This window comes from Panicum virgatum, chromosome 9K (assembly GCF_016808335.1).
Source record: "Panicum virgatum strain AP13 chromosome 9K, P.virgatum_v5, whole genome shotgun sequence".
NCBI lineage: Eukaryota > Viridiplantae > Streptophyta > Magnoliopsida > Poales > Poaceae > Panicum > Panicum virgatum.
In genome coordinates, this window is record NC_053144.1 from 14,173,675 (window position 1) to 14,197,545 (window position 23,871).

The following is a 23,871-nucleotide window of genomic DNA, read 5'->3' on the forward strand; positions in this document are numbered from 1 at the left end:
AATAGGGTTTAGGGTTAATTGAGCTCAACGATGAAAAACTTTTGAGAAAAAAAATTAGCGCGTGATTTAATTTGGTGAATTTTTGGGATGTTACAACATGATATTAACATTTTAGGATTTTGTGTTCACATCAAGAGCTACAATTGAACGACTATAAAATTCTTCTTGGTGGTACATGTCATGCAATGGTTGCAACAAAATGTGCAATAAAGTACATGGCAAGTATTATTGTAAAAAGTGCAATGCATGTCCGAAAGCAACAACTCATAGGTAATCATATAGTTATTTGAAATATTGCCTATATATTTACAATTTTACGCTTACAAACATGCTATAATAGGTACTGGATTCGACTCCAAATTAGTGACCACACAGCAACCACTACCTGTAGTATATTTGATGATGAAGCTAAAAAAATGCTCAAGATGACCATCACAGATCTGCTAGATTCACTTAATGGGAAATCTGAAGAAATCCCCAAAGTTATTCAACAACTATATAGGAAAACACTTATCTTCCGTTTCATGCTGAAGGAGCAAAATTTGACTGAAGGGAAAGAGTACTATCTGGTGAAGAAAACATTTGAGCCAGATGAGAAGCTAGAGTTGCAATATTCAAATCGTCAAGCAGAGAAGGTAAGGTTATTTTCATTACTACAATTAGTTTATTCTTTTGTACAAAATAAATTACCCCTATAATTTTGTTTGTAGGATCTCACCATCAAAGATACACATCAAAAATATATTGATGTCGAAGAATTAAAATATCTAAATGGAAATTTTAAGTTGAAGCATAGGAGTGATCCCGGTCTGGAGGTAAAGTCATTTTGTGGAATGTGAAAACAATAGTTTTTCTCCTCCTTTCATGCTAAGTTACCTAACCATGTACAATGTCATTTGATAGGAACGTAAGATGAAAGCTTCACTTTGCAAAAATACATCAGAATCAATTGAATTTGATGTTTTGGAAGATAGTGGAGAAGACATTAGATGTAGAGAAAATTCTCCAACATCAAGGAAAGACAACCTTAGCAATAAAAGAAGACACGGAGCTTTGATAGTAGTTGATGACTCGGATGAAAATTGCATAGCAACAACACAAAAAGAAAAAAGGCGTAAAGTTTCCAGGAAGAAAGTTAAAAAAGGTCGTGCCAAATCAAAAGACATAGCACAAGGACTAGAAGAACATGCCCATGTTGATTACAATCATACTCAGCAGAGGAAATGTGATGTACCAGAAAAACCCAAAAAGACTAAGATACTGAAAGGAGCTAACAAAAGTTTGAATAGGTCAGAAGAAATAATTGCTCATGGTAAAAGAAAAAGAAGAAAAAATACCGTCAACATGGAAGTTTCAACTAAACAGGTATCAAATGAATTTCAAATATTATTTAACTTTGATTAACTAACTGAGATATGTCCTAACTGTTTCTTTAATTGCAGCAAAGTCTACCTATTTCAAAAGAGATAGATGTTGATGGCAACAGCGATATCACCAACGACCATACCAATAGGAAATCTATTCTCAGGAAAACCAAGCGGCCAAAACGTGATGTAGTAGTGAAACAAAGCGAGTCTAAAGTGTTAAAGAATGGTGTCAAAGGTTCCAAAAGGCGAACCCAAAAGTTGAAGAAAAATTCCTATAGAAAAAAGAGTGACAACATAATTGTGATGGACACAGAAATTATGACTGATCTGGTATTACAAAAACCACATGTTTCATCTTCTATATTGATTATATTGATATTAAAACTAACAAGCTTTTCTCTTATGTAGCAAGAACAACAAACATGTACTTCAGAACAGGAAAATTCTCATAGCAGCACTGGTACCAAAATTATTTCAGAAGAGGAGATTACTGAAAGCAACAGAGATATGAAAACTGATCCATCAAAAAAAATGCTGAAAATAACATTGAATTCAACTCTGTCCCATTAGATGTAATTGTTAAACACAATGGTGACAGAGAAACAGGAAGTCCAACAAGAAAGTTGAAGAAATGTTCCTACAGAAAAAAGAGGGGCAACAAAACTATATTGGACACAGGAACTACGACAGATCTGGTACTATAACAACCACATGTTTCTTCTATATTGATTCGATAGATATTTAAACTAACAAGTCTTTTTCTTATGTAGCAAGAAGAGAAATCAAATAGTTTAGAACAAGAAATGCTCAGAGCATTAGTGATATGAATATCATTCCAACGGAGGAGAATTTTGAAAGCAACAATAAGGTCGAGAACATACCCATGTTTCTTCTATATTAATTCAATTGATATTTAAACTAACAAGCCTTTTTCTTATGTAGCAAGAAGAGTAATCAAATAATTTAGAATAGGAAAATGCTCAGAGCATCAGTGATATCAACATCATTCCAACAGAGGAGAATACTAAAAGCAAGAATAAGGTCGAGAACATACCCGTGCATGAAGATGATCCTCCAACTCTTTACAGATCATCAAGAATTAGAAGAAATTCCTGCAAGATATAAATCTTAGGTATATAACAATTTATACAATATTGTCATTTTATCATTTATTAATTATTACAATAGTTAATTATTTACCACAAATTAATTTTTGTTGTTGTGTAGGTGTGCACACATAGCAGTCAGAGATGTGACCAATAAGATCAAAGGAACACTCCAACGCAAGCTATGAGTAAAAGGCACCACCGCAAAGTATAGAAAATATTAGGATGTGCTAATAAATATCATCTTATATGCCTTCTTACAGTACCATTATAATATATTCTCCATAGTATCAAACTCCCACTGAGACTGTCAAAGGATGCACATCATATGAAGACATAAGAACAGTGGCTGGAGTTGTACATGCAACTTTTAAAGCAGCATGCCAGGCCATGGGTTTTTTTGATGACGACAATGAATGGATCGAGTGTGTCAACTAAGCAGCTAACTGGGCTACTGGAACCCAACTACGATAACTATTCACAACCATTTTGTGCCATTGTGAAGTAACTGAACCAAAAAGGCTTTGGGAGTCAACCTGGGAGGCACTATCAGAAGACATCCAGCACAAGAGAAGAATAATTCTGAAGTTTCCAACACTGCAGTTAACTGCATCTCAGAAAAAGGCATACACTTTGATTGAAATAGAGAAGCTGATGCAACAAATAGGAAGGTCACTAAAAAATTACCCAGATATACAATTGCCAAATGTAGATGAGCTACAGGAACTTGGGAACAGATTGATAAATGAAAAGCTCAACTATGACAGGGACAGTTTGAAAGAAGAACTACAAACTATACTCAGAAACATAAATCCTGAGCAAAAAAAAAGCATACGATGCAATAATGGAGTCGGTAGATAATGGATTTGGAAAACAAATATTTGTCGAAGGCCACGGCGGTACAGGTAAGATATACCTATGGAAAGCCGTTACAACAAAGCTACGATCTGAAGGAAAGATAGTACTTACTATGGCATCATGCGCTATAGCTGCCCTACTAATACCAGGCGGAAGAACAACACACTACGGATTCAGAATTCCAACTAACATAACAGACGAATCCACATGTGAAATTAAACAAAGAACCCATCTCGCAGAGCTGCTAAAGAAGACCTCAGTAATTATTTGGGATCAAACTCCAATGGCAAACAGGAATTGCTTTGAGGCACTAGACAAAAGTCTCAGGGATATACTCAGATTTACCAACCAGAACAGCAATGAAAAGCCATTTGGTGGGATGACTGTTGTGCTAGGAGGAGACTTTCGACAAATCCTGCCGGTGGTCCCCAAAGGAAGAAGAGAACACATAGTCAGCGCATCAGTCAAACATTCATACCTATGGAACCATTTCGAAATATTCAAACTGACAGAAAACATGCGACTCACCTGTATGCCTAACGACACAGAAAAACATAAGGAAGTAAATGAATTTGCTGAGTGGATACTGAATATTGGTTATGGGAAAACAACATCAGATGAAGGAGATGAGTGAATACAAATTCCCAGAGACTTGCTTCTAGAGAAAGGAAATGACCCAAGAGAGACAATTGTAAACATCATATATCCAAACTTACTGTCCAACTACAAAGATCCAAAATTCCTAGAAGAAAGAGCAATATTATGCCCTAGGAATGAAACTGTCGAGGAGATAAATGAATATATAATGAAGCAAATAGAAGGCGAGGAAGTGACATACCATAGCTCGGACACCGTGTGCAAAGCATCTACAAACAATAGCAGCATGGACCAGCTGTATCCTACAGAATTTCTAAACAGCTTGAAGTTCCCTGGTATCCCAAACCACGAGCTTAAGCTGAAAGTAGGCATGCCGGTCGTGCTCCTTCGAAACATCAACCAATCAGCAGGTCTATGCAATGGTACACGAATGACAATCACTCAGCTTGGAAACAAATACATTGAGGCAAAAATAATTACAGGAACTCATGTGGGAGAAAAGGTATACATACCTAGAATCATCATGTCGCCAAATGAGTCTAAGTGGCCGTTCGTGCTGAAAAGAAGGCAATACCCCCTGTCTGTCTGCTTCGCAATGACAATCAATAAGAGCCAGGATCAGTCTCTTAACAAGGTGGGCATATATTTATCTAAACAGGTGTTCTGCCATGGCCAGTTATATGTGGCATTATCAAGGGTGACAAACAGGAAAGGACTGAAGGTGCTAATCGATGACACAGAATGTCCAGGAGAAAATAAAGCCAAAAATATTGTCTACAAAGAGATCTTCTAATAAGTAATAGATACATGCTCTGCATATTTATAATACTGTCAGGCATAGTCCTCGCATGAAATGTAATCACAAACATATATAGTATGAAATAAGGATGAACTGAACAGTGATAAAAAAATATGTGTACTGACAATGAAAACATATTCCTTATGCCATTACTATCTTGCCAATAATATATATTCCAATGGAATTTCCATGTGACCAAACATCAGCAACTAAACCATAAACCATAATAATAAAGTATAAAGTGGGAAGAATAGCAAAAATAAAAACTTCCATGTATAAAAAAAAATCCATTATAAGTTTCTCTTTCATCTCTCCGGAACAAAATCCCCATAAGAAAGATGGCCACGAGTACTTGGAGCCGCGAGGACACAAGCAAATCCATCAATGTCTACCTGCTGCACTGTCGCGCGTGGACCCCAAATGACCTCGCATGAGCCTCCGAATATGAAACTGAGCTGCGATTAAACAAAGTGAAATTCTTCTGATTATCTTTTGCATAACTAGGCGGGAGCCTCCGTGATCCAGCCGCCGCCTCGCGGGCGAACTCCGACCAAACCGGCACAACAGCACCATCAGACACAAGCAGGGCCGCGGTCGAAAACTCAGCAACCCAACGACCAAAGTGGCGACCGGCGCGGTGGCACGAACAGGCGGCAGCAGGACCCAAAAGCAGCAACAAGCGTGGCGGCATGGCCGGGCGGCAGAAGGCCCCAAGCGCGCCGACAGCAGGACGGCTACGGCTGAGGCCTCGATGCCGCACAAACCGAAAAAGCAGCAGGCGTGACGGCCCGGACGGTCGGTAGCAGGACTCCGCGCGCCGCCGGCAAGATCCGCCAGCCGCCGCCGGCAAGATCCGCCACTCACCAGAGCAGGGGCAAGACGGAGGACCACCACACGATGGAGCAGGACGGAGGCTAGCAGTTGGGATCGTTTTAGGTGACGAGGGTAATTAGTCATTTTCCATTCATTTTCAAATATTCTTAAAAATAAAAAACAACATTATGCAGAAAATTAAAATGGTAAAAAGAAATCTCTCAACAAAACGATATTCCGTCCCAAAATAATGCAATTTTAGGCCAGTCTCAGTGGGAGATTCATGGACACAAATACCTAGATTGAGAACTAGGTAACCGTGTCAGATGAGTTTTATGGTGATGAAAGTCTCATCGCATCCCATGAAACTCCATTCTTCTCTCTCCTTGCCATGTCAGCAAAATTGATAATATTTAATGACATGAAATCCACCATGAAACTCCATTGAGACTGGTCTTAGTACAAAATTTTACTGATAGCTGATGTAAATTTATTTTAACTCTGTTTACAAATATAACTTCAAAACACCATGCTTATACTAAAAAATGTATACAAAATTGATTTTAATATGAAACATAATAATTATAATTAAGAAAATAAAACGTAGAATATGATACATATATATTTTACCTTCAATTCAACAAAAAAATATAATACATGCATTATGAAAAAAATAAAAGAAGGAAAATAAAAAATAACTACAAAATAGATAATATTAATTCAGATACAATTAATAGTTTGAAGGAAATTACTTACATAAAGAGCATATATAACTATATTTTTCTTGCTTATTAGGTATTACATAATTAAAGCTGTTTTAACATAAAATGAAAAAACTAGCTACCCGCTCTATTAGCGCGGGCCACCTTGCTAGTTATATATATATGCGGCAGTGTGCAAGGCGCGCATGCAGTCGCAAGTACGCGTCCAGGGGCGGTCCTTATCTTGCAGACGTGGCCTTGTTTACGTACTAGTGCTAATAATTAACTAGGGGAGATTAAGGTGAACTAGGATAATCCTACCGTTAGGTCCGGGCACTTTCAGATACAGTTGATGCTCGACCTCTTGAGTTGAAAGATGATGCGTTGAAGTAACAAAAATAAAATGTTGGGAGTATTTTGTATCGTGTATGGTAGGTAAATTTTTCTCGTTTTTGCAGCGATATTGTTTGATCCGCGGCTCCTTGTAAAATTTCTGCGACACATATACATGTGCATCTAAGAGAGAATCTGGAGAAAATCAAATCCATGTGAAAGGAAATGGTGATAAGAACAAGTAACACTGCAACTTGTTAGCTCCCTTTAGGTTGCCAAACTTTTGCGCTGCCTAAAGTTCGCACGCGTGCTACATCTGCAGTGTGTAACTTTGGAGAGAGCTAGATTACCACTGTTTAAACTATGCTCACTAAACCAGTTAACTTGGTGAGCCGACGGCCAAACTCTGCAATCATTGATGCATGGTGACGACAACCAGTGGGAAAGATGATCATCTTAAGTTTAATTTAGGGTGGAATTAAGTAGCATACCTCGAAGAAAAGAAGCAGCAGATGTCCGAGTACGTATGCAGTGATGCCATCAATCAAACCGAATAAGAGAATTCGAGATGGAGCGTCATCTTTGGAAGGTTTGAGACAATCTTAGGCCCTGCTTTTCGACACAGGATTCCCACAAGTACCTGCAGAATTGTATTCAAATCCCCCACTTTCGGGCTTACGGCTATGCGCATATCCTGTCAAATTTGGACGTAACCCAGACAGCTTCATTAGTCAGCAGTCCTGTATGAAGCATTTAAGCCATTGTCTTAACTGAACGGGATATATTGTGGTGACGTCCACTGCATGTTTCGAAAAAAGAAAAGAAACACATGGAATGATTTTGATCTTTGTAGGAATTGGATCATTTCTGCGAAATTCTCGCAGACATTACAGGTCCATCAATTATGAGAGACTATTGGCCACCGGCCAGAAATCGCTACTAATCACCTAACAAGAATCTGCTACTGAATGGAGATTTTAAAATGCGTCCCTGGTCACCCCCCCCCCCCCCCCCCCCCCCCCCCCCCCCGCGTCAACTTTCATTTGCTTTATCCCCGGAAATCACAGGGGCCAATGCTTGCATGCTCTACAGCTCCGATCTGAATCGATCTTTCTATGCAAGATTCCTCCAGTTCTTGTGGCCTGCAGGCCTCGGGTGGCCGCAGCAACCCAAGACTTCCGAGTCTCTGAACCTGACAATCATGCAGAGACACTGCCGAGTTTGTGCCTCGCGAGTGGTCAGTCGGTCAGTCAGCTGCATGATCTGCGACTGAAGAGTAGAGCAGCTGAGACTAGCTTAGGAAAATGCCCTGACACCAAACAGCATAAACAACTGCAACTTAGGTGGAGTCCAAGTCCAGGATGAGTCCACCGCGACAGAGATATGCTTGCTACCGGCCGAAGATGCCAGTTTCTGTGGAGGGGACGCCGGTACGGGTGGCATGTCATACTGTCACACACATCTCATCTCAATTATGTTTGGGGGATCTCTAAAAGGCTGTGCTAACTGCAGTCCTATATGATAATGACCTTGTGCATCTGATGAAACGGAAATATGCTTTGTTTAGTCCAACGGCTGCTCCTAAACCCTGCTCTGGCTGAGCTAGGGCCACAATGGTCTCTTGACCAAACCAGACAGGCAGCAGACTGGTGAGCGAGTGTGTCCCCGGGTTGGTTACCAGATGGCCGTCGCCAGGACCCGGGATCTCGGCCTTATGTAACATTTTGGCACATGGTTTAACATGGGTGTGAGTCCCTACTTGTGTCCAACCACTTCAGCTTGGCCAAACTGGCCCAGAAAACATGGATGTCGGACATGTAACAATCTCAGAACTGAAGTACCAGTCATGCTCAAGTTCTGGACTACGTGAACACTAACCTTGATGGCACCTTGCAGCGGGGATCTTCGGAACCAGAATACTATGATTTATGTCCAGATCCTTGACGACATGAACATTAACTTTGAAGATACCTGTCGGGACTATCAGCTGCTGGCACTGCGAGCTGCAAGACATGCGTGATATGAATCCATGCAGGGAGACAGACTGATATGCTCTGGCCAGGTATTGATGCTCCGTTCATGTTAGAGGAGAGGCAGCTGCATATGCAGATTGAGCTTGCTGTCCATCTGCCAAAGACAGTGCTGTGAGGTAGACCATCACCTATAGTTACTCCCTAGCAGTCTGTTGCTCAGTCACATGGCTGTGCCCAACAACTGAGGACAGGGTATCTGGTGCTCCAAACGAAAATCCATGTTAACTTTTTTTAACACGAATCTATGTTAACTTATCAAAAGAAACGATTGAACAGATGGAGATCTCAGTAGGTGAGCACGTATTGCATCCATCCCATTATGTCCTCTGAACTCTGATTGGTGCTTCTGTTAGCTTATCCTGAAAGAACAATGAGAAATATTAGTTGAACAAGAGAGAGTGCTGCTGCTGAACACAGAATGATATCACACACAAGAGGTCACGATAAGGAACAGTTACAGTTACGAAACAGCAGAGTTGAACAAGCTTAAAATCTGACATGATATATTCAACTAGTGAATATGAAGATGTTTATGATCAGGTAACCAGTTCCAGTTAGATATATAAGTAATCACTATAGTATGCTACAATGAGGATGCGTGCATTCAACATACTTAATCAGAAGCTATAAGAATACAGCCTTGAAGATACCTCCAGAGTTAAGACATGGACATTTAGGACCAGAATATGGTCATGTTAAAGATTCTGGAAGACATGAACACATCCTGGAAGATACCTGTTGCAATCAACCTTAGTGGTTGACGTAGATCGGTAGATCAACGCAAGATATGCGTGCTTGTATCCATGCAAGGAGACACACCGATATCTTCTGGTCAGGCATTGATGGCTCGGTTCATCTTAGAGGCTAAGCAGTTGCAATTGAAGATGGAACTCGCTGAGGACACTGTGGTAGTAACACTTGGTTCTTGTCCCAAGCAGTCTGGTTCTCAGTCACATGGATGTCCCAAGAATTGAGGACAGGGTATCTGCATATCTGGTGTTCTAAAAGGGAATCCATACTGCATGTCATAACTAATATCTGGTGTTCTAAAAGGGAATCCATACTGCATGTCATAACTAATATCTGGTGTTCTAAAAGGGAATCCATACTGCATGTCATAACTAATATCTGGTGTTCTAAAAGGGAATCCATACTGAACAAAATAAATAGCCAGGAACAGATGGAGAATTGGAGATGCCAGTAGGTAAATGGAGGATAGTCCAACAGATGATCTCAACTAGCCTGGAAATGGCACAGACCAATTTGAAGTGCCTTTTTGTTCCAGTATCAGTTCTGAAACAGATGAGTTGGGACTAGCACCAAGGGAAGGTTGAAATCTGACATTTTATGCATTCAACTGATGAAATCGATAAAGTATGTAGGAAGTTTGAACAAGTATATACAATCACACAGTTGCAAAACCACTATACAGAAGGCTACAATTAAATGGCAACAAAGCTCAGGTGTCTGTACTGAGGATACTGACTCAGAAGGTAAAATAATAAACTCTGAAGCCCTACAATGTGTCTTCAGATCTGATTCTCCACAATTAAAACTCCAATCTATCCAAGACACTTCACCCAGATTTTAAATAGACCGCTACAAAGTACAAACTACAATATCAAGAGGTAGTTTATTTATTTTTTTGTTTAGGCAATGGAAAAATAAAAAAATTGAAACTTTGTGAGCATCAAAACAATATACATTGTTGTCGCAAGATAAACTAAATAGAAACAAAGATTCATTAGAACTATCATACCATCAAGTCCAAGATTCATTAGAACTATCATACCATCAAGTCCATAAGACCAATACACAAGGGATCACAGAAAGACAATAGAATGTGCATATCAGCATTTCTACCGATCAAATCGTCATAATTCAATGATAACTTGAAGAGTACATTGAACAGTTTTTGAGCATGCAAGTTAGAATATGTACCACTTGAAATCAGTGACTCAGTATCAGCAGAACATACAACTAAGCTGATTGAGCAGTACACATGGTGTTTCTGGGGAAGGATGCTACAAGTGTCAATACTACCTAACAGGAAAAGGAATCAGACTATCAGTGAAACCTCAAATCAGCACAATATCTCCATTTTTTTTCTCAAACGCGCAGGAGAGCTGCGCATCAATATATTAAGAAGAGAACAATATCTCCATTTGATTATAGCAGTCATGGATGTCTGGAATAAGGATTCAGATGGGTCACCTTTTCTATCCCTTTCTTTTCCATTGAGTACTTCATTTCTTTGGCATTGTAACATGCAATGGAGTTAAGTCACATGACAAGATTCCATAGGAGAATATCAAACAATTGTATTGATGATACCAGGCCCCTTTTCTTTGCCAGTCATACAGAAAAGCTCAGTATTTAAATCAGCATGCTTCAATATGCTTTTGATGTACACGAGAACACCAGCTACCATGGCTGCAGTAGCAGATGCTAAACAGTGAACATGATCATCCAATAGTCAGTAAAAAATTTGCCTGATAAGATATTGGTATGAAAAACCTACATAACAAAGTCCAAGCCATTGCTACCTCATTTATTTCCTTAACCTTTCTTTTTCTCGAACACGATTTCCTTAGGATTGAATAGAACAATGTCGAACCTGAGCAATGCATATGTTACAGAAAGAATATAGAACTGTGTAAGCTCAAAAGAATGTATCTCTGCGTCATTATATGTGGTTCTCTAAAATTAAAACTTGCAAATCTTCAAAATGTTCATATCTTACTTAGTCGAATTGAAACGGTAGTCTCATGCATTGGCAGTTCTGTAGATTAACAGGTCTCAAGTATTGGAGTGGTAGTCTGACAAATTCAGTTTGGCTTAATCATAACATTACTAGTCAGTGACAAAAAAATATAGGCAAAAATGCTAGACTAAATCAAAGTCTTACTACCCAAATTCAGACCTATTTGCTCAGAAGAATTAAAGCCAAAATGGAGTGGTGGCTGGGACAAGTGTTGGCTGTAGTGTTATGTGGGTCAGTTTGGGCACCTACTGATACAGTATTTAACTACTTATATCCACAGTAAAGGATGGATTTGATTAAAATCTAGCTCCATGCCTACCAGAATTGCTGTAAAAAAAATCATTTTGAAAATACATTAAAGCAAGGAAATATCGTGCCGTTGAAGCATCACTATGCACAATAAGTTCATAAACAGGAGTTAGTCCATTTTATTCATTCAAAAGTTTCAGAAGTCCACTTAACTCCCTGAACTATAATGCCAGGTATCTAACCTCTGAACTTACAAAATCGAGGGTCAATTTACACCATGAGGAAGTTTTCAATGTGATTTTGCTAATTTGGACTAAAATAAGAGATGAATTCACCATGTAAGTGACACATGATGAAGAAATATGATTGGGAGAGAAGGAAAAAGCTACCCTTTTTGCCAAATGTGCCACCCATGGGCCATGGAGCAAAACCTATCTTTCAGCCCACATCAGCAACCTCCAAATCAGTCAAAGATGTAACTTCATCCAGTTGGTAATAAAACAACAGATCCTTGCCTTTTGCAATACATGATCAAATAAGTATGTTGCATTTGAAATATGAAAATAGACCCACTACAGTTATATTTCCATCACTGGTCTTTTCCCCTCTTTGGGTACAAGAACCAAAAGAATGCATTATTAAAATGTAAATTATGAGTGCTTTTATGCGTGTTGTAATAATAACTCCATGAAATGCATGTGCGATAAATAGTTTACAGTTACACATCAACATCAGTGAGAAAACTACAATGGTAGTGACAAAGTTGAATAAGATGTTCAGCAGCACACATGAAATAATAATAAAAAAAGAGATAAGAAAAATGTATAGAAGCCCTAATTTATCTTCCCTCTCCCTTCAAATCTTGCAAGTAACCATCTATATGGACTTTCTGTCTCTTACTCCAAAGATGCTAAGACGTTATAGCCAGGATTGGCAAACTCCTCTATTATTTTACCCCCCCAACTGTTAAAGCACAATTGAAACATGCTGTATAGAAATGGAGGGAGATATATGGATGGAGTCAAAGCTGATCCAGTAGACGAAGTTATTTTTGTACCATTTTTAAAGACAAACTAAAGAGTAAAGACTATTACAGATTAGTCTTGAACAGAGTAACTAGTGGGTTATGTGGGGTACACACTGGTAAACATAAAGATGGCAAGTTGTCAACACTTAGTATATAAGTTTATGTAATCTGTCAAAATCTTACTTAGTGATAGCATACATAATGCTATAAATTCTTTATCCAGAAGGCAATGGAGCATCAACACTTCAGTGTAGTTTCTTCTCGTAAAGAAAAAAGGCCAGCTATGTTTTAAAATTTCAACTTTGGATATATATCATCACACTTTAGCATATATATGTAGGTTCTTATAGGCAACAAGTAGATCTTAAGATGCCTCTATAATTTACATGTGCTTACTTCTGATGGATGTGAGAACAGAAGTATAGCACATATAAGTTTGGTGTACCAAGTTAACATTGTCAAAGCTTTCACAGAGCACAAACCCAAAACCCAGAGCTCCTAAATTCATTTACCTTAATACAAAAAGATTCTTGTCAAATAATGAAGGACAAATATGTGAATAACTGAATATATGCCTCGAAAATATTTGTGGCAAACATCCTCTTGATTGAACAAGAAATCAGCATATTAGTGTAGGGAATTTAAGATATAAGCATGTTACACAAGTAATATAGATATGCTCAGATTCTAAAACAGAATTTGAAAAACTCAGGTGAAGCCACAATAATACAACAAGAATGGCTGCCCATAACATCGATAACTAGTTAATTAGTTCAAAATTGAGTTAAGAAAAACATGCTCCATCTTCTAATAGGTATTCTACCTGACACTGAAGTTGATTGTACACCTGTTATTCTGTGTTCCCTGCATACTCATGCTGTCCAAGATAGAGATATACAAGCACTAACATCATCTTGAAGAACAGCTGCCAGCTCCAGTATCAATGAGCAATTTGACTTCCTGTATCCTCATCGATGCCGTCATCACTCTCCTCATCCTCGGAAGCAATACCTGCTTCCATGTCCTCCTCATCCAATTCGTCTCCATCCTCTTCATCATCATAGTCCTCGTTATCATCATCCTCCCCTTCTGCACTAAATTCCTCCCCAATCATATGCTCACCACGACTACTCTTACGATCCTTGCCCTTGCCCTTTCCAACCTCCTCCTTGCCCATATGCATCAAATGGAGGTACTGATACCTAATCCCCATCATTGGGTGCTTGTCCACCAGCATATGCCTCCGGTATGACTCCCTAAGCACCACTGTCTGCGTCCTCAGCTTGTGTGACATGTAGAAAATCCCAGGGTGCCTAGCTACCACCTTCCTGAACCCCGGAGGCAGCCGCAGTGCCTCCCCGAGCTTGACCAGCACCTCCTTCTCCATCTTCTTCCCCACCGTGAGGCTGAGCACCTCGTGCAGCACCGCCACGGTCCTCTTCTCCGTGATGTCACTCCTTGGCGCTAGGTGTGACCCATCCTCGTAGGGCGAGATGTACGGCAGCCTCTGCCACTCGTCCAACCACTTGCGCACCTTCTTGTCGAGCTCAAACCCCCGGGGGAAGGAGAGCGGGAAGGCGACCGCGTCGCCGACCTTGTACCCGCCGGTGCGCTGCGCGTAGGACTGCATCGCCGACACGGCGAGGTCCTTCCTGTAGCAGACGAGCTCGAGGAATGTGCCGTCGGGGGAGAGCGCGAAGTAGTCCGGGTAGATGGGGAGCAGCGACCGCTGGAAGTCCGGCGCGAGGCCGAGGTCGAGCCGGAGCCGCGCGACGAGGCGGAGCGGGAGCGCGCGGGAGGGGGCGAGCATGAGCAGCCGCAGCAGGCGGTCGGCGGAGTCGGGGCGCGTGGCATCGACGACCTGCGCCTCGGCGGCGTGCAGCGCGGAGAGCCTGGGCGTCGGGGACACCTCGATGGGGTGCGGGGAGAGCGCGAACGCCGACGGGTAGAGCCGCAGGAAGCGGAGCGGGCGGAACGGGAACGGGATGGCGGAAGGCAGCGAGTGCAGCGGCACGGCGTGCGGCGGCGGCGTGGCGGCGAGGAGCGCGTCCTTGGCGAGCAGGAACGGCACCAGGTGGCGCTCCCGCTCCACGGCGTGGTCGAGGGCTCGGTCCCTCGCCCACGGCACGCGCGCCTCCAGGAGCCCCCGCGCCGGCACGAGCAGCGCCGCCGGCGCCCGCCGCGCCCGCGCCGGCAGCAGAGGCATCGCGGGGGTTTTGGGAGGGGATTTTGCCGAGGAAAAAATGCGGCGGCGGGGGGAAAGAGTCGGCGGCGGGTGAAGGGAAGTGTCGAGAACTCGAGATGCGCGGATCGGAGGGCGTGTGTGATCTCGTGCTATTTTTAGGTGGGTCGGTCGCGGTTGGGCCGCTGGGCGCCGAGAGCTTCGGCCCAAATGAGAGGTCCCCCCGGTGGTGTGGGCGAAAGACGAGGAAAAAAAAACAAAAACTAAATTGGCCGCTTCGATTGATGCGGCGATTTGGAAGAAGCCGCGACAGATCATGCATCCGTGTTCGTGTCCATCGATCGTAGTGTAATCTCTCTCCTCTCTGACGATTAGTTAGAGCTCCGCCCTGTGTTGGTCACGGTCCTAGGATTCGGCCTTTCCTCGCTCCATCGATCGGCCATGCCGTGACGATGGGCGCGCGATGAGTCGAGTCGATCCTCCGTCCCCTCCACCGGCGCGTTATGTTCGGCGGCGGCGCCTTCAAGCGGTTCATCGATGGCCATAGGCAGCACAGATTCGAGAGGTGAGCAGCTCATCAGCATTTCCTTCCCCTTTCCTTTTTGTTCTTTGATCGACGAGCCGATCGCAGTGCGCTGGTGCTGCCGCTGACTGAAAGAAATCTGCACGCGTGTGGAGGCGCGTAGCTAGGCTCGGCGGCGACGACAGCCCGAGGCGGATGTCGTACGGCGGCGCGGACCGGTCGGGCCTCCAGATGGACTACGCGGGCGTCGGCGCCGGCGCCGGCGTGAGCGCGTCCCGGCGGCGGTTTGCGCCGACGGAGTCGCTGGCGCGCGGCGTCCTGACGCAGGGGTCGGCGCAGCTGCGCACGATCGGGCGGTCGATCCGCGCGGGCGCGACGATGGCGGCGGTGTTCCAGGAGGACCTCAAGAACACCTCCCGGCGCATCTTCGACCCGCAGGACCGGATGCTGGTGCGGCTGAACCGCGCGTTCCTCATCTCGTGCATCGTGGCCATCGCCGTGGACCCCATGTTCTTCTACCTGCCCATGGTGACCGACGAGGGCAACCTGTGCGTGGGCATCGACCGGTGGCTGGCCATCGCCACCGCCGTGGTGCGCAGCGTGGTGGACCTCTTCTTCCTGGTGCGCATCGCGCTGCAGTTCCGCACCGCCTACATCAAGCCGTCGTCGCGGGTGTTCGGGCGCGGCGAGCTGGTGATCGACACGGCGCAGATCGCGCGGCGCTACATGCGCCGCTTCTTCGCCGCCGACATCACGTCCGTGCTCCCGTTCCCGCAGGTGGTGATCTGGAACTTCCTGCACCGCTCCAGGGGCACCGCCGTGCTGGACACCAAGGACCGGCTGCTCTTCGTCGTCTTCCTCCAGTACATCCCGCGCGTGGTGCGCATCTACCCCATCTCCTCGGAGCTCAAGCGCAGCAGCGGCGCCTTCGCCGAGACCGCCTACGCCGGCGCCGCCTACTACCTGCTCTGGTACCTGCTGGCCAGCCACATCGTGGGCGCCTTCTGGTACCTGCTGTCCATCGAGCGCGTGAGCGACTGCTGGCGCGACGCGTGCAACGAGTTCCCCGGGTGCAACCGCATCTACATGTACTGCGGCAACGACCAGCAGCTGGGGTTCCTGGAGTGGCGCACCATCACCCGGCAGGTGATCAACGAGACGTGCGAGCCCCAGAAGGACGGGCGCGCCCCCTTCAACTACGGCATCTACTCGTCGGCCGTGGAGTCGAGCGTGCTCAAGTCCAAGGACACCGCCTCCAAGCTGCTCTTCTGCCTCTGGTGGGGGCTCGCCAACCTGAGCACCCTGGGCCAGGGCCTCAAGACCAGCATCTACACCGGCGAGGCGCTCTTCTCCATCGCGCTCGCCATCTTCGGCCTCATCCTCATGGCCATGCTCATCGGCAACATCCAGACCTACCTCCAGTCCCTCACCGTGCGCCTCGAGGAGATGCGCGTCAAGCAGCGCGACTCGGAGCAGTGGATGCACCACCGCCTGCTGCCGCCGGAGCTGCGCGACCGCGTCCGCCGCTACGACCAGTACAAGTGGCTCAACACCCACGGCGTCGACGAGGAGGCGCTCGTCCAGAACCTGCCCAAGGACCTCCGCCGCGACATCAAGCGCCACCTCTGCCTCGGCCTCGTCCGCCGCGTCCCGCTCTTCGCCAACATGGACGAGCGCCTCCTCGACGCCATCTGCGAGCGCCTCAAGCCCTCGCTCTGCACCGAGCACACCTACATCATCCGGGAGGGCGACCCCGTCGACCAGATGGTCTTCATCATCCGCGGCGGCCTCGAGAGCATCACCACCGACGGCGGCCGCACGGGCTTCTACAACCGCAGCCTGCTCGAGGAGGGGGACTTCTGCGGGGAGGAGCTGCTCACCTGGGCGCTCGACCCCAAGGCCGGCGTCTGCCTGCCCTCCTCCACGCGCACCGTCAGGGCGCTCACCGAGGTCGAGGCCTTCGCGCTGCCCGCCGACGAGCTCAAGTTCGTCGCGGGGCAGTTCCGCCGGATGCACAGCAAGGCCGTGCAGCACACGTTCCGGTTCTACTCGCACCAGTGGCGCACCTGGGCGGCCACCTACATCCAGGCCGCCTGGCGCCGCCACCTCAAGCGCAAGGCGGCCGAGCTGCGGCGCCGGGAGGAGGAGCTGCTGGAGGACGACGAGGGGAAGTCCAGCATCAGGACAACGATACTGGTCTCGCGCTTTGCCGCCAACGCGCTGCGCGGCGTGCACCGGCAGCGCTCCAGGCGGGCCGGGGCTGTCAATGAGCTCCTTATGCCGGTGCCCAAGCCGCGGGAACCGGACTTCGGGCGCGACGACTACTGAGTATTTCTGCTTGTTGTTGTTGCCGCATTTGGTACTCTGATTTGATTCAACTCTCTCACTGACTGTAGAATATTGAGACATTCCATTTGTTAGTAGTGTTGTGTACAAAATGCAATGAGAAAGCTAATTCTTACCCAGTTTGTACAAGGATGCTCTACCAATAGTGGCATTTTCAATTCAAACCATAGCATTCAGCAGTCAGCATCTCGCAGAAGAGGACCAAGAAGATCAACTAAATGCAGCAGTGCTCTCAAGTAAGTACATTTCAAAATACAAACAGAAAGGCTATAAGTAAGCCTGTACACCTCAAAGAATGCATAGATACACGGCCAAACGAACAAACAGAAAATATTTCATGGCAGCAAGCCAGCAACGATATATAACAATTCAACACATTCATCAGCCAGCCATCCTATTGGCAGATTTGCTCAACCGCAGCCACGATCTGGGCAGGCTGCACCACAGTCGCATCCTCCAGGGTCGCAGCATATGGCGTCGGCACATCCTGTGATGACAAGCATATGATGGGGGCGTCAAGGTAGTCCCAGAAGTTGTCGATGATTGCCGACCTCAGACTGGCACCGATCCCTCCCGTGCGCATGCACTCCTCCACGATCAGCACGCGGTGCGTCTTCTTGATGGAGTTGCCAATCGTGTGCAGGTCGAATGGCTTCAGCGACCTGATGTCAATGACCTCAGGATCGTACCCTTTGTTCACCAGAGTCTTTGCGGCCTGCATAACGTGGTACCTCATACGCGAGTACGTGAGGATGGTCACGTGCTCCCTGGCCCAACCATCTCGGCCTCCTCCAAGAAAACAACAACATAGTATTTTTTTCCCAAACAAGTTGGAGTAGACTAGAGATGAAATCCGAAAGAAATAAGTTCATGGTTTACCACATTGATAGCTAGTCTCCAAGCGCTCCTATCTAAAGCTATCTCTTTAGAGATATTCTAATCCTTAAAGTCTCTCTTAACCGACTCATCTCACATCAGTTTAGGTCTAACTCTACCCCTCTTTACATTATCGACCCGCTCAAGAACCCCATTACGCAACGGCGCCTCAGGAGGCTTTCGTTGGACATGTCCAAACCATCCCAGCCGATGCTGGGTAAGTTTCTCCTCAATTGGTGCCACCCCACCCTATCCCGAATAACTTCGTTCCGGACTCTATCCCTCATTATGTGCCGCAAAACCACCGCAACATTCGCATCTCTGCTACATTCAGTTGCTGGACATGTCGCCTTTTTTAGACCAACATTCAGCACCGTATAACATCGCCGGACGAATTGTTGTCCTATAGAATTTGCCTTTTAACTTTTGTGGCACCCTCTTGTCACAAAGGATGCCAGAAGCTTGCCGTCATTTCAACCAGCTAGCTGAAATTCTATGCCTAACATCTTCATCAATGTCGCAATCCTTTTGTAGCACCGATCCTAAATACCGAAAAGTATCCTTCTAGACCACCACTTGCCCATCTAGACTAACGTCTCCCCCCTCATGCCTAGTCGCGCTGAAATCGCACATCATGTACTCGGTCTTGGTCCTACTAAGTCCGAACCCTTTCGACTCTAACGTGCGTCTCCACAGCTCTAACTTCCTATTAACCCCTGCCCTACTCTCGTCAACTAGCACCGCTAGTAGAGCAAAGAGCATACACCAAGGGATCTCACCTTGTATATCCCTTGTGACCTCATCCATCACTAAAGCAAATAAATAAGGGCTCAATGCTGACCCCTGGTGTAGGCCTATGTTAATAGGAAAGTCAGTGGTGTTGCTATCACATGTCCGGACAAACATCGTCGCATCCTTGTACATATCCTTAATGAGGGTAAATGTACTTAGTTGAGACTTTGTGCTTCTCCAAGGCCCACCACATGACATTTCTCAGTACTTTGTCATATGCCTTCTCAAAGTCAATGAAGACCATGTGCAAGTCTATTGTCGTATTAAGGCCCACCACATTTCTTCTGCTCCCTATATCTCTCCATCAATTATCGTATTAAGAAAATCGCCTCCATGGTTGACCTTCCAGGCATGAACCCAAATTGGTTTTGGGTCACACTTGTCACTCTTCTTAGGCGATGCTCGATAACCCTCTCCCAAAGCTTCATCGTATGCCTCATCAGATTAATCCCACGGTAGTTAGTACAACTTTGAACATCGCCCTTGTTTTTTAAGATAGGTATTAATATACTTCTCCTCCATTCTTCCGGCATCTTGTTTGACCGAAAAATGAGATTAAAAAGCTTAGTTAACCATAATATTGCTCTATCTCCTAGGCATCTTCACACCTCAATGGGGATACCATCAGAGTCCATCGCTTTACCTCTCTTCATCCTCTTCGAAGCCTCCCCGATTTCTACCTTCTGAATTCTCCTCACAAAACGTCTGTTGGTATCGTCAAAACAAAAGAGTCTTCTGAATTCTCCTCGGCCTCCTCCAAGCAGAGCACATATTCCTCATCGGGAATTTTCTCCTTCAGGTTGTACAGAAGAACGTGCTCAAACAGCACCACAGGATTCTCACTCCTGATAGCGGCTTTCATTAGACCTTTAGCGTTGTAAGGAGTTGAGCAGGCAACCATTTGCAGGCCAGGGATTGACTGGAAATATGACTCCAAACGCTGTGAGTGCTCTGCTCCAAGCTGACGACCCACACCACCAGGGCCCCGGATCACAAGTGGGATTTTAAACTGGCCACCAGAAGTGTAGTGAAGCATGCCACAGTTGTTTGAGATATGATTGTAAGCAAGGAGCAGGAAGCCCATGTTCATGCCTTCAACAACAGGCCTCAGCCCTTTCATTCCTGCTCCAACCCCCATGCCAGTAAATGAGTTCTCAGCAATAGGGGTATCCAGGACTCGGAGGTCTCCAAACATATCAGCCAAACCTTTTGTCACCTTGTAAGAACCACCATAATGACCAACATCTTCACCAAACACGCACACTGTTGGATCCAGTTTCATCTCTTCTATCAAGGCCTCACGAAGAGCCTCAAACAGCAAGACCTCATGACTGGAAGGAAAAATGAGTAAAATTAGGAATATGCAGTCGAGCACAAAAGAAACCATGAGATCAAGTGTAGCCAAATATTAGTCTAATAGTCAATCTTTACACACATCTAGTTTAAAGCATAGATGCATTACAAGAGAGAAACTCCATTTGCAGGAGAAACAGGAATGGTTAGCAAAACATTATTAGAGTTTCTAACATATTGCTAAAAATGCAAGCAAATCAATGTCACAGTGCCACATAGGCACATAGAAGTGACACAACGCTACAGAGTATGACAGCAAGTAATTCCACATAAATGGCTTATTCTACATGCATACATCACCTATCATAGAACGACATTAAGTAATTGCCACATAGGGCATGTTTAGTTCTCAAAAATTTTCCTGTAGTACCCATCATATCGAATCTTCAGACATATGCATGGAGCATTAAATGCAGTTGAAAAAATAACTTATTACATAGTTTTAACTGTAAATGACGAGACGAATCTTTTAAGCCTAATTAGTCTATAATTAGATATTAATTATCAAATAACAACGAAAGTACTACAGTACCAAAACCCAAAAAATTTCGTGAGCTAGACATGCCCATAAATGGCTTATTCTGCTGGAATTTAGGGCACCAGTGCATTGTTTGTTAAAGTGGGACTTACGATCTGATTTAATTACAGCAAGAGTCTTGTACCAGTTACATCTGCGAGGAAATTGGGTCAAAGAAAAGAACTAATAACCTAAGATTTCGGCAGAATATTCTGATGACCATTTGCCACGGTTATCTCTATGACTTCTATTCTATTCCTCACTACACTACTTGCCCAGGTGAGGCTATGAACATGTGTTTCTACTTGCACTAATAATTTGGAAGAAGAGATTACACTGATAGTGAACAGAGGAGAATAGTCGGTCCTTGTTGATCGACTTAAAATAAAAACTGGAACCGAACTCTACAGCAAATATTATGTGATGCACCCCTTTGGGACATGTTTTAATCTAAGAAAACTTCATCATGGTGACCAGTGTTCTTATGGCGTCGCCTAGGCGACAAGGCGCTCCCCTATTTTGGCCCACCTAGGCGTTTTAGCCCACCTAGGCGTCGCCTTAGCCCGCCTAGGCGGCTAGGCGGTGGTGACTCGCCACAACTCGCCTTAACGCCGTAAGAACATTGATGGTGACTGTAGTTAACACACAAGTCAGCAAATACTAATCAAGTTCTAAGTTGTGCATAGCCCATTGTACAAATTTGCCTATCACCACAGATGAGAATTACTACAAAGTTACATATCACCTCACCGTAAACTAATTCGTTGGTTTTGTGTAGATCCTGAAGCACCATTGAGTACTTAGCCAATAGTGCATATATACTTCATTGACAAGGAGCAGTGCAACGTTCTTACCCGTCGGATTTGGAGGCCGCGGCGCTCGACGGCGCATCTGCATTTGCCTGCACAAGAGAACACGCAACGGAGAAAAGAATAGTTCAGCACACCAGCAGACCGACCAAAGCTAAACAGATTAAAAAAAAAACTCAAATCAGAGCAAGGACACGCAACTGCAACCGCCGCACGCGCCACAAGCCGGCCGCGTCCAGCCCGCGCCGCCGGCGCCACGCGCACGCTCCTCGCCGCTGCTGCGGAGAACACACAATGTATGTAAGCACAAACTCATCGAGGGAACCGATGCAAATACCGCCGGCGCTTGGGGAGCAGAGAGGCGTACTCGAGGTGGATCTGAGAGCGGCGCAGGGGGTGGCGGCCGGGGACGCGGCGCGCAGCGAGGATGCGGTCGTCATTGTCGGGGATCGGGATCTCGGAGCGCAGAGATCGCCGCGGTGGTAGGGTTTGCGTTTATAGGCTGATGAGGAGGAGCTGGGTTTGGCTGGGCGTAGGTGGCGATGGTGGAATGGAGGAGGAACGGAGGCGGCGGCGGAGAGAACGAGGCGGGAGGGGTGGACGGTGAGAGGAGAGGAGGGGGAAGAGTCGGCCGGAGATGGGCTGCGGAGGAGATGGATCGATTTGGTTGGCCACTTCTTCGGCCCATAGATTTCAAACTTTGGACTTCCAATTTCAAACGGTCGAAATCAGATTACTAGCGTAAAAGACTTCGTCCGAGTTGGGGTCAAATACACTCGTACGAGGAAATGATCACGAGGACGTGATCTTAGAATTTTTCTGCATATCTCTATGTTGATAAAGTCTCTTCAACATTTATTAGTATGCTCCGATCGATCATAAACCTTCTTTGTTGTTTATTACAAAAAATTTGCAATTCCCTCTCCCTTCTTTTGCTATGGTCAGCGACGAACCTGGATGTCATTTTGTATTTTCAGAACACAAGGAGAATACATACAAAATGACATCATAACCATCTGCGTGTTCTTCATCATCAACTGGATTCTCCTTGTGTTCTGAACAGCTCTCAGGAACAAGAGGGCTGCATAGGTGTCGGTTGCCTGCAAATACGCGTGGATCTTCATCATCAAAAGTTTGAAGCTGAGAAACTGGAGGTACCTTCCCAAAACATTGTTGTAGGCATGTTAAGGTGGCTTAGAAGGTGCAGTGATGCCATGTTCTGTGGAGTTACTCCAGAAAGTTGGTTCCGTCTTCCATGAGAGATCAAGGGACTATAATAAACAGTGCAAATTGTGTACATCGAAGACAGGAAAGAATAAGCTCTGAATGAGAAACACAATTCCTTTTTTTCCTTTTTTTCTCAAAATATATCACCATAGTCCATAGCACAAGCCAAACTCAATCAGATGTTCAGAATCTGATCAAAACATTATGTAATGTAACTGAATATACGTAATAATACTCTGAATTGACTGAATACTCCTATGTAAATCGATCTTCAAGCTTTATGCATTACACCAGTACACACCAATGATGTGTATTTGCTTTGCACTACTAGGAATCCACAATATTTTTTTCTCGTGAAGGGAAAAGTAACAGCCAGATCACCTGGTACAAACCCAGCAACAATCAACTGATACCATCATTTGAATGGTTCCTCATTGAATACTGAAATTCCATTCAAGTCCACAATCCTCTAATCTCACCACGTATCATTCTTTGAAGGTGTGTTTCATAATCAACTTACTCTGTATAGAATGCATAGAATCTTTCTTCTCCTTTGATTGTAATATATCGACTCGTTGTAATAGGCAATACCACAAAAA

At 44.9% G+C, this 23,871-nt stretch overlaps 3 protein-coding genes and 1 long non-coding RNA gene across 7 annotated transcripts; 1 reads left to right on the plus strand and 3 right to left on the minus strand.

Moving 5' to 3' along the window:
- Positions 1-267: 267 nt before the first annotated feature.
- On the minus strand, positions 268-5,632 carry LOC120650249. Of its 4 annotated transcripts, none has more exons than XR_005665546.1 (4): positions 5,120-5,632; positions 4,441-4,513; positions 3,860-4,340; positions 268-3,746 (listed from the first exon to the last, which is right to left on the minus strand). It is a non-coding gene; the product is annotated as an uncharacterized LOC120650249 (long non-coding RNA). The 4 variants fall into 4 exon arrangements; XR_005665544.1 differs by having other exon boundaries at positions 268-2,479; positions 3,010-4,340; XR_005665545.1 differs by having other exon boundaries at positions 268-566; positions 2,422-4,340.
- A 7,542-nt stretch (positions 5,633-13,174) lies between these two features.
- Positions 13,175-14,944, minus strand: LOC120650250 (protein WHAT'S THIS FACTOR 9, mitochondrial-like). Its single transcript, XM_039927287.1, has one exon. It carries the CDS (start codon positions 14,851-14,853, stop codon positions 13,588-13,590), a length of 1,266 nt encoding a protein of 421 aa, XP_039783221.1. The 5' UTR covers positions 14,854-14,944; the 3' UTR covers positions 13,175-13,587.
- A 771-nt stretch (positions 14,945-15,715) lies between these two features.
- On the plus strand, positions 15,716-17,680 carry LOC120650252 (putative cyclic nucleotide-gated ion channel 9). Its single transcript, XM_039927288.1, has one exon. The coding sequence runs from the start codon at positions 15,731-15,733 to the stop codon at positions 17,678-17,680; it is 1,950 nt and encodes a 649-aa protein (XP_039783222.1). The 5' UTR covers positions 15,716-15,730.
- Positions 17,681-18,060: 380 nt separating this feature from the next.
- Positions 18,061-20,697, minus strand: LOC120650254 (pyruvate dehydrogenase E1 component subunit beta-4, chloroplastic-like). Its single transcript, XM_039927290.1, has 2 exons — positions 20,070-20,697; positions 18,061-18,461 (listed from the first exon to the last, which is right to left on the minus strand). Exons 1-2 carry the CDS (start codon positions 20,646-20,648, stop codon positions 18,093-18,095), a joined length of 948 nt encoding a protein of 315 aa, XP_039783224.1. The 5' UTR covers positions 20,649-20,697; the 3' UTR covers positions 18,061-18,092.
- Positions 20,698-23,871: the final 3,174 nt, after the last annotated feature.

Bases quoted from the DNA above. Each gene is read 5' to 3' on its own strand.
- LOC120650250 (XM_039927287.1), bottom strand. From the start codon at position 14,853: ATGCCTCTGCTGCCGGCGCGGGCGCGGCGGGCGCCGGCGGCGCTGCTC.
- LOC120650252 (XM_039927288.1), top strand. From the start codon at position 15,731: ATGGCGGCGGTGTTCCAGGAGGACCTCAAGAACACCTCCCGGCGCATC.
- LOC120650254 (XM_039927290.1), bottom strand. From the start codon at position 20,648: ATGAAACTGGATCCAACAGTGTGCGTGTTTGGTGAAGATGTTGGTCAT. The intron at 18,462-20,069 runs GTTTTGTGAGGA...TGGGCCAGGGAG, and splicing joins TTTTGACGATACCAACAGAC to CACGTGACCATCCTCACGTA.